Source organism: Strigops habroptila, chromosome 11 (assembly GCF_004027225.2).
Source record: "Strigops habroptila isolate Jane chromosome 11, bStrHab1.2.pri, whole genome shotgun sequence".
In the NCBI taxonomy this organism is placed as follows: domain Eukaryota; kingdom Metazoa; phylum Chordata; class Aves; order Psittaciformes; family Psittacidae; genus Strigops; species Strigops habroptila.
Window position 1 is genome coordinate 23,071,554 of NC_046360.1, and position 9,501 is coordinate 23,081,054.

Consider the following 9,501-nt stretch of genomic DNA (forward strand, 5'->3'; position numbering starts at 1 on the left):
TTCACCCTAAAGCATCCTCATCAGCCCCTCCAGGTTTCCCACAAACCACTTGCACTCATGGCCTGAGGCTTGGCCCCCCACCCAAGGATGCAGGAGGGGGCTCCCGTTCTCCCTGGGAGACCCAGAAGTCATCAAGTGGCTGCCCACAAGGCCAAGACTCCTTGCTTTCCTAGTGAAATAAAGTCTGCTATCACAACAGTTGTGGGCAAGGCCTTTCCGTGCCTTTGTAGGCCACGCTTAAACAGCAAACAAAAGTGTATTTAGTTTATCTATTTATTTTTGGTGCGGAGGACTGGCTGGGATGAAAGCCGGTCCCATTCTCAAGCTGCTCTTTGTTCTCTGGTTTATCCAATACCCCCTTATCCCTCTCCTCGCCCTTCCACCTCCCCCTCTCCGTTTTACCACAGGTCTTAAAAATTAAGCTGTGCATGAAACCAAACACCCCACTTGAACACTGCCCAGCAAATGCTCTTCATGGTCACAGAAGAATACTAATCGACCATAAAAACAACGGGTAAGAGCAGCGTGCCCTTATAAGGGCAGAGGCTAGACAAGCATCTGACACAAACATCAGTTTTAAAGAAAAAATAATATTTATTTGCAATATAAACAAAGTCCCAATATTGGATCAGTATATATAGGGTCACTAATTTTCCTTCATAACTCAGAAAGCAGAACCATTCCTCACTAACAAGCTCTCACTTGGACTAATCAGAAGATGCATTTTTTTTTTTTTTTCTTTTTTTTTTTCCTTTTTTCTTTAAAGAAGAAAGACCACTAAGAGCACAGGAAGCCTTTACAAACCAGCTTAGCTGTAATGCAATACAGATGCACTGTCCAAAAATCCCTGAAAAAATAAATTCCTCCATGAGGTAAGATGCAATTAGGATATTCTCCGTTTTCTCACTCACAACCGTACTTACGCCCATTCTCCCTTCCAATGACCCACGATCCCAACATTGTTGCAAACAAAACTCAACGAACAAACAAACAAAAAACAACCAGAAAACAAGAAAGAGAAGCTCATTCCAACATTCTGGTAACATCTTTAACAAAAAAAGACCGGTTTCAGGATGTGACAGTGTCAAACATTCCTCCAGATGGAATTTTTTTTATTATTTTTTTCTTTTTCTTGAAAAAAGTACAAAAAACTGGATATTTAGAAAAAATCCGTGGCTTTTTTTTTTCTTTTCAGTTACATGAGAGTTAAAGTGGACAGGGAGGGGGGAGAAAGGAGGGACTACATTGCAGCCAATAAAGAAATCTCCAAATCCGTTCTGCCCTCCTCCCAGAAATTATCACCACTTCCTCCCCTCCCAGCTTGGTATAAGGTGTTTGCCAAACACTAGCCAGAAATATAAACAAGTCTTCTCAGAATAGAAGGCACAGCATAAAGTTATTCGAAAGAGGAAGGAAAAAAAAAAAAAAAAAAAAATCAGAACCTCTGTTGAAAGCTCTAATCATCTCAGAATTTGCCAGTTAATATATATATTCATATATATATATAAAAAAATTCTGTTACAATGCTCTCCTCATCATTTCCACATCTCTTCACTCCCCTCACACGCTCCATGCGTGACGATTCAGTCCCGTCCTGCTACACAATCCTTGCTCTGCTCCAGGCGCTTGCTGTGTTCCCCCCTCTGCCCTGCACACGTGGGAAAGGATCGAGTGTGCACGAGAAACGCCAGCATCACAACTACCTTCTGTACTCGGGAAGCTGGAATGGTTTCGGGCCAGCTGGATGACGTTAAGTCAGTCAACAGGCAGCAGAGAATGAAGCTGGGCTCAGACATGCTTCTACCAACTCTGGAGGCTACAAGAGTTTTACCTCTGGCAATAGCGAACAGTGTTTTTGGCAGGGGTGGCATTAAAAAAAAGCTTGCGGCTTAGTCACCTTGGCTGAATCAGTGCAGAGTTTGTGATTGTGAGTGCAGGAGTGGTGAAGGGGTTGCATTTAAGCCCAACTGGCCTTCACACATAACAAAGCTTCCTACCAGATGCTAACAACAACAGCAGCAGCATGTATCTCTCTCTGGAGTACCCAGTAATATGCCAGGACATACCAAGGCTTCACAAAGTGTGCAAAATGCATTTGGTCAATATAAACATTTGATTAAAAAAAAATAATAAATGATCAAACAAGAAACAGAATAAAATACTGGTTTTGCAACCTCGTCTGTACAAACAGTCAGGAACTTACATATTTAAAAAGAGTTTGAACCCAAAGCTCGAGTAAGATCTACCTTTTCTTTTTTTAAAATCAAAAAAGAAAAAAAAAAGTAAACTTGGGTTTTAAAACAGTCTTGGCCCAACACCTTTTGTTCAAGGTTTCCAAGTGCATAAATCTCCTCACTTTCCACAGCAAGCTAACCCCTGGTAGCTCTTCGCACGTGTGCGTGTTCTGACAGTCCCAATGCACCCAGGAAAGCGGTTATTGCCGGTGACAGCCGCGTTCAAAACGCTGTAACATCGCCCATATTAAATAACCCCCTGTAAAAAGACTACCTCTTCAAACCACTTTGATCAGGATACTAATGAACGGCATTAGCCTTCTTAAAGCAGCGATCAGGCACCTCTGCCCAGAGAAGCTAGTCGTTTCAGAGCTGCCTGGCAAGACAGATACTTGTGTAAGAGTTGAAATGCTCAAGAGAAGCGATTCGATGCTCGAGTTCCCGACCAGCAGCATCCCCTTCATGTGGACTCCAGAGTGTTCAGCTGAAACAGGTTGTGGTTGGTAGGGGTGGTGAAGTAGAGCTGTTCGCTGGGCGAGCGGTTGTCACAAGGGCTGTTGAGTCCCAGAGTCCTCTCAAAGTCCAGGAGCTGGCCCATGAAGTTAAAGTTTGGGGAAATGTTGGATTTTTTCCTTTTCACAAAGTCATAGGCATCGTTCAGGGACAAGTTGAGTTTTTGCATCAAGTAGGCGACAGTGACTGTTACGGACCGGCTGATGCCAGCGAGGCAGTGAACAAGGATCCCACACTTCTTGGAACGGGCCTCATCTGAAACAAGACAAGGGGAAGGGGGAGTCTATTATTCTGAACCAAGAATGCATGGCTTTGGAGCGGGGCCAGGTGGCAGCTGCAAGCTCCCAGGGCCAGGATCACTGCCAGAACTGGATCCCCTGCTCCTAGTGACACCACCTCGTGTCCCTTTGACACCCACATCTCTCCCCAGAGGGCTCCTGAGATGTTCCCACTGCATGGTGAAGATGCACATCCCTGTTCCGCACAGCAAGGCCAACCATCTCATGTGCTTGAGCTGTTATTAATCAAGCCTAGCAACACATCCCTTGCCTCAGGAGCATCAGTACCCTCTATTCAAACAGAGAAATGGAGAAACCCACAGAAGACAGGTGGAGCTGGAGACAACAGCTCCAGGGAGATGCTGGTGGCCAGGCACAGCACACCCACCTCAACACCAACTAACTGGGGAACACTGGGCACTCAGTGCGGGGCTGCAGCCCAGCATTACACAAGCTATTCTCTTCTGCTGTTCTTGTCCTCCTTCCACTAGAAAGTTACATGAATGTAGTCGAAGGCAATTTAAGCAGAGTCTGAAGTGCAGGAACTTCCCTTATTGTGAAATTGTTCTTTAGGATCGACAGAAATGCACTTCACTACAAACAAACGCTTGTGCTGGAAGAGCCTCTCAGGATGAATGGTAGCAGGGAGCAGGAATGCAAGCTGGACCAAAAAATGGCGAGAGAACAGCGACGAGATTTCCCCTCCCTTGCCACCGATTGAAAAGCACACACACACTCATTGTCTCTCGCACAGCCGGAACAGCGTGATCCCTTTATGAATCGACATCTTAGTGCTGAAAGAGGGACACGCCGCTGAGAGCACTGAATGCACGCAAGTACCCAGCACTGCTTACTTCTGGGCAGCCCTATTTGAAGTCAGTTATTTGACTGAGAGCTTGTCGGGGAGGGAGAAGGTGGCAGGAGAAAGAGGATCCTCAGGCAAAGACGGAGGTAAGAAACACTGGCATCACAAGCACACGGAAGGGCAAAGAAGATGCAGGCAAAACAAAATCCAGACCAAAGCCACAACAGGTTTTCTGCCCCAGCCTCCAAAACCAGGCACGAATTTCCAGTACAGTGGGCAATCGCCCCCCAGTGTACTCAGCCCTCCCCCCAGTCTCTCCCCACTGAACATTTTTCTGAGACATTTTTGCTTTTCATCTGACCTGCGCCACATTTCTTGGTGTTTGGCTTTAGAGTGAGGTAATCCTCCATTTCCTGTCATTAACTGGAAAGCACAAGCACAGTGCTCACAGAGACATCGACTGACTGGAGCCGACAGATCCCGAATGCCACATGCGAGCACCTCACCCCTGACCATGATCCATGAGGGAAGCGCAGACAGGGCATCAGATGGGTCCCTACTGCCACACTGAAGCTGCTTCTGACCACGATCGTGTTACTGGAGGACAGAAGCTGGAGGCAAAGGAGAGCACATGGATACCAGGGTTTAGGATGGCTGAAGAGCAGCCAAGGACCTGCCACTCTTCTGCCCCATTTCAGGCCTTACAGCACAGCAAGTGAGAGCACACAACGGGGTCCATAGCAGGGACAACGAAGCAGCATCGAAACAGGCTGCATAGATTTCAGCCTGAAGGTAAAGGTCCCCCCTCCTTTACCAGTACCAATGTCTTTAATCAGATATTGAGCCACAGGGCTTTTAATGGTGGTTAACTACTGATGGTTACTACCTACTAACTAATGGTGACTACCTGTGCCATTCACCCCCCATAAATCAGAACTGATTAGGCTAATGACCATCATCAGCAGACAGCATAGGTCATGCTGGAAGCGTACATCCCTATTCAGCCCAACAGACACTTCTCACAGAATAAGCAGCAATTTTTAAAGTCAATGCTAGCCTGGGAGGAGAGATCTGCCCCCCTGCAGCCCTCCTCAAGACCAGCAAAAGCCCTCTCAGGGGCTGTCTGCACAGCGGTTTTTCCAGCTGAGCTCTGCAATTATAATCACTAACTCGTTGTGTTGACACTTACCTTAGGAGAAGCATCCATACAAGGAGTTAGTTATGCTAGGGAGACTTACAGCAGGATTGCAACTAGACTAGCAAATCCCCTCGGGAAAAGAACATCCTTTCCCCATCCCAGATTTTAACCACACTTGGGGCTACGGAATTGCTGGCACCAGTCATGTTAATGCAAATCCCCTCATCACTCATTCCTCTAAGCAAGCAGGCAAAGGAGCTCCCACCGCCTCATTTCAGCCATTCCACACAAGTGAAAATACCATATGAGGGCAAGAGACAGCGGGGCTGGCCCACCACCTGCAAGTAACCTGCCTGAGGTGCTATAATAGGGCTGAATTTTGGAAGGGGAGGCCTCCCTGAACCCAGCCAGGTGACACACACCAGAAGTGTCACCTCGGCAGCATGAGCTGATGCTATGCCACAGAGAGGTGAGGCCAGAGACGAGCAGCAGCCCTGGGAAGCAGCTTGCCACATTCCCAAGCAGTGAGTACAAAAAGAGATGTTCTGCCAACTACCTACCAATGAAAGCAATGGCCTCGGGAAAGAACTGCGAGAGGTTCTGGCTCCAGTGATCTGAGATGGGGATCTGCTTGTACTTGAACTCTCCATCATGCTCAAACATGTTTGGCAGGTTGGGAGTGACATTCAGGATGTACTTAATGCCGTATTTGCCCAGGACGTCCAAGTTGGTCGAATCTTTGGCACAGCCCAGGTACAGGTAAGGTAGGATCTGGACCGGAAAGGCAGGCTGATTGTTAGGGATGGGGCTCCCATCCGACTCCGTGGCACTGCTGGGTTCCCTGTCGGATTCGCCATCTGAGCAGTCGGAGCTTATCCGCAGCCCTCCCAGGCCAAGGACAGACGCTGGGGGAGAGTTGCTGGGTGAGGAGCTGTCAAGGTTTGTCTCACAGTGCTCCGAATACTCAGTCTGAAACTTGTTAAAGCCACCTGGGAAGGGGGAAAGGAGAGAGGGGAGAGGCAGAGAGAAAAAGATGTTTTATTGTTGAGAATAGGAAATCCTTCTACCTGGACATATATACACGTTACTTAGCAAGTCTTTGCCAGCAAAAAAGTTGGTACACCCTCAACTTCACACTGGGAAAGGCATCTACCTGTTCCCTCATCCTCCCTGGGCAGACTGCTACTGAGCAAACAGGTCCCAGGAAAACAAAGGCAGTTTCTTAGGAAGTTTGATATTGTTTGTGATAAGGTCCAAATCTCAATCACAAAAGAAACAAACATCCAAAAATAAAATCAATGGCAAGAGACAATCTCGCCTTGTTCAATTTCTCAGCAACATGGGTCTGGGGCAGTTTAGGCAAAAGCTATTACGCCAACTAGTCAGAAAAACATAAAAATATCTGCATCTCAAAAGGTAAAGTAAGAACCACCACCACATACCCTGCCCAGGCACTAAAACCCAATAGAATCATTCTCCTTCAAGCAGGAATAAAGGCCATAAGTTTTGCCAAAGAGTGATCCTCACACTACTAACACGTTTTGTGACAGAGCAGTGTCACAGGTTGGCTCCTCACCCAAACCACAGCAGGCTTGAGGAAGAATGGGACTTATCAGGTCTGTTCCCAAGCTCTTTTCTCCAGCTTCTCAGCTCAACAGCTTGGGAAGGAAGGCAGAGGCAGGGAAGCAAAAACCCCACGGATCTACCTCCTTTCCAGGCAATATTAAAGCAGGGCTCAGCCATCGGTATCTGACACTGACAAATGGTTTAATTAGAAAGGCCTCCTGGAAACTTTGTTAGTGGGTTCAGCGGTTGTGGCGGGTCACTGAGCAGGATAGACAGCTCCTGCCACATCCATTCATGAAAAAGGCTCGTCCTCATCCTCCTCCTCCCCCCGCACTGCCAGACAGCGCCGAGGAGCCATTTTGGAATTTTAATTGGAAACATTTCCCACCGAGGCTCCCGGAAAAAGGCAGAGAAAGGGGCTCAGCTCCTCCCCTGCCCACGGGGAGAGCTTAGGAGTAACTTCAAAGCTGCTCCTTCCTCCCAGGGATGAGGACAACTGGGGAGAGAAATGGGAAAACAAAGCAAAGGAGCCACAGAGCCCATTGGGAAACCCCAAATCAGGATGGGATGAGGATTCACCCACTGGCACAGGCAAGGAGTAGAGGGATGGGGAGGGGGAATGGGATCAACCCCCATGCTGGCTTGTGTATGTGCATCCCCCCATGTCACCTTTGAAGGAGACTTGTGCTGTCAGCACAGCCCTGAAGGCTGGTCCCCAAATTCCTGCCTGTGTCCCTGTCACCGCAGGGGCTCCCCCGGCTACCCAAAAGGGGGCTATAAAGAAGCAGCAATGTTTTTTAAAGAGCTGCAAGTGGCAACTTTCTTCACCACTCTCCCCACACACACACACACGCCTCCACTCTCCTGTTATTTCTGCCTCAAACCCGCCACCCAGCGACCGCACTGGGAGGATGGGAAGGGTCCCGGCAGCCCAGCTGTGGGCTCTGCTCGGCCCGCGGCGGGGGCCTGCTGGGAGCTTTCCAAATGACCAAAAAAACCCCTCTCTCTCTCTCTCTCTCTCTCTCTCTCTCTCTCTCTCTATATATATATAAAAATATATATATGTGTATATATATAAAAACATTAAGAAAAACAAAACGCCCTCTCGAAAGGGGATGTGCGGGCTGCGGGGCTGGGCTCCCCGCTCCTCCATCGCCCGCCCCGGGGGAGCAGCCGGGCTGCCCCCTCCCAGCCCCGCCGGCATTGCCAGCGAAAGGGGGAGAAAACCCCAAGCGCTCTCTCTCCGGAGACGGGGGTTAACACAGAATAAAAACAGGGAGGGCCCCCTCCCCACCCCAAAAAATAATCTGACCATCGCTTCCGGAGGGGAGCCTGGCGCCGGGAGCCCCCGAAAGGCCCCTCCGGGACCGGAGGCGGGGGGCGCCCGGCCGGGGTCGGCTCAGGACAGGGGAGCAGAGGGGCCGCCCCAGCGGTGGGGCTGGGGGCTCCCTGCTGCCGCTGCCGGGGAGGGGAGGCAGGCAGGAGCGGGGAGCTCCTGGCCGCCTCCAGCCTGCGACCATTTTGTGCGGGGGATTAAAGCGGGATGCAGCGTGTGTGTGTGCGGAATATGTATCTAAAAATCAAAATAAACCAGGCTGAGGAAGCAAAACAACCCAGCCACCTCCGGCCGGGCAAGGGACAGCGATGCAGGGGCCGTCCGGGAGCTGCGGGGGGGATGACGGGGACGGTCGGACAAGGGCTGTAGGAAGGGCTGGGGGCACCTCACCTTTCAGGTAATAAGCTTTACAGCCGTCATCGCGCAGCTTCTGGAGCAGGAGCCCCAGGACGGAGGTGGCGGCGCCGCCGTCCTGCCAGTCGGCGGTGGCCTCGTCGTAGAGCAGCACGGTATCGGCCTTGCAGCGCTTGACGAAGCGCTCCTTGTCCTCGTGGTTGGGGATGATGGAGCGGATGGGCAGGTTGCCCTTCTTGAGGCGGCGGAGCATGAGCCCGGGGATGGCCAGGTTGATGGCCGTCTCGATGTGCGAGCTCTCGAAGAGCTCGTGGGGGCGGCAGTCGAGCAGCAGCAGCGAGCGGCCGCCGCCCGATTCCAGCTCCTCCTGCAGCCACTCCGCGCTCTTGCACGGCATCGCCGCAGCCATGGGCGCCCGCGGGGAGCTCCCCCAGACCTGCGTTTTCATGGGGCTCGGCAGCGGCGGCCGCCAGCCCCCGGCCCCACCGGCCACCCACGCGGCGGCCGGACGCGACCCCGGCTCCACTGCTTCCCCCCCGCTCCGGCCCGGGGTGGGCTTAGCGCTGTGCCGGACGCGGCGCCGCTCCGTACGGCCGTGGGTGCGCGCTGCCTGCGGCCCGGAGCGCGACGGCCCCCGCTCTGCCTTACGCGGTGCGCCCCATCCCGGCGGCCTCAATTAAAGCGGGGCTTCGCCGGCGGCTCGGCGTGTCATGCCTCGGGAGGCGGGGCGGGCAGCGGGGCCGGCCGAGCGGCAGCACGCCCCGCCCGCCGCGCCTCAGCGCAGCACCGCGCACACGCACCGGGCGGCGCGGCCCCCAGCGGAGGCGACACCTCCCACCGCGTCACCGCCTCCCGCCACGCCCCCAGCGCCAATGAGGCGCGGCGGGGGAAAGCGGGTTAGCCCAATATGGGCAGGGGGCGGGGCCCGCGCCGCGCCAGTAGCGGGGGCAGAGCGCGGGAAGGTGCGCGGGGTGCCGCGGGCGCGGGCGCTGCGGCGTTGGGCCGGGCCGGGCCGGGCCTCCCACCGCCTTCACCCTGTTTTTAGCCAAAAGTGCGAGAAAAAGGACTGGGAGCGAAGTGACGCGGCCCACGGGCTGCTGGTGCGAAGCCTATGTGGGTTTTGAGTGGGTCATGCCCAGCTCTGCCTCTTGGTCTTTGACAGCAACGCACAGTTCCAAAATAAAATTGACTGAGACTCATTAAGCCTCCGGAGTCACTTTCGTTCTCAGAATGAGCTTCAAAATAGATGATTTTATCTGTGCGTCCTCGTTTATTTT

The 9,501-nt window shown here is 52.1% G+C and overlaps 1 protein-coding gene across 1 annotated transcript; it reads right to left on the minus strand.

Annotated features, from left to right (window-relative positions):
* Positions 1–570: 570 nt before the first annotated feature.
* DUSP7 (dual specificity phosphatase 7) lies at positions 571–9,018 on the minus strand. Its single transcript, XM_030502346.1, has 3 exons — positions 8,261–9,018; positions 5,529–5,957; positions 571–3,002 (listed from the first exon to the last, which is right to left on the minus strand). The coding sequence occupies exons 1-3, from the start codon at positions 8,670–8,672 to the stop codon at positions 2,695–2,697; spliced, it is 1,149 nt and encodes a 382-aa protein (XP_030358206.1). The 5' UTR covers positions 8,673–9,018; the 3' UTR covers positions 571–2,694.
* Positions 9,019–9,501: the final 483 nt, after the last annotated feature.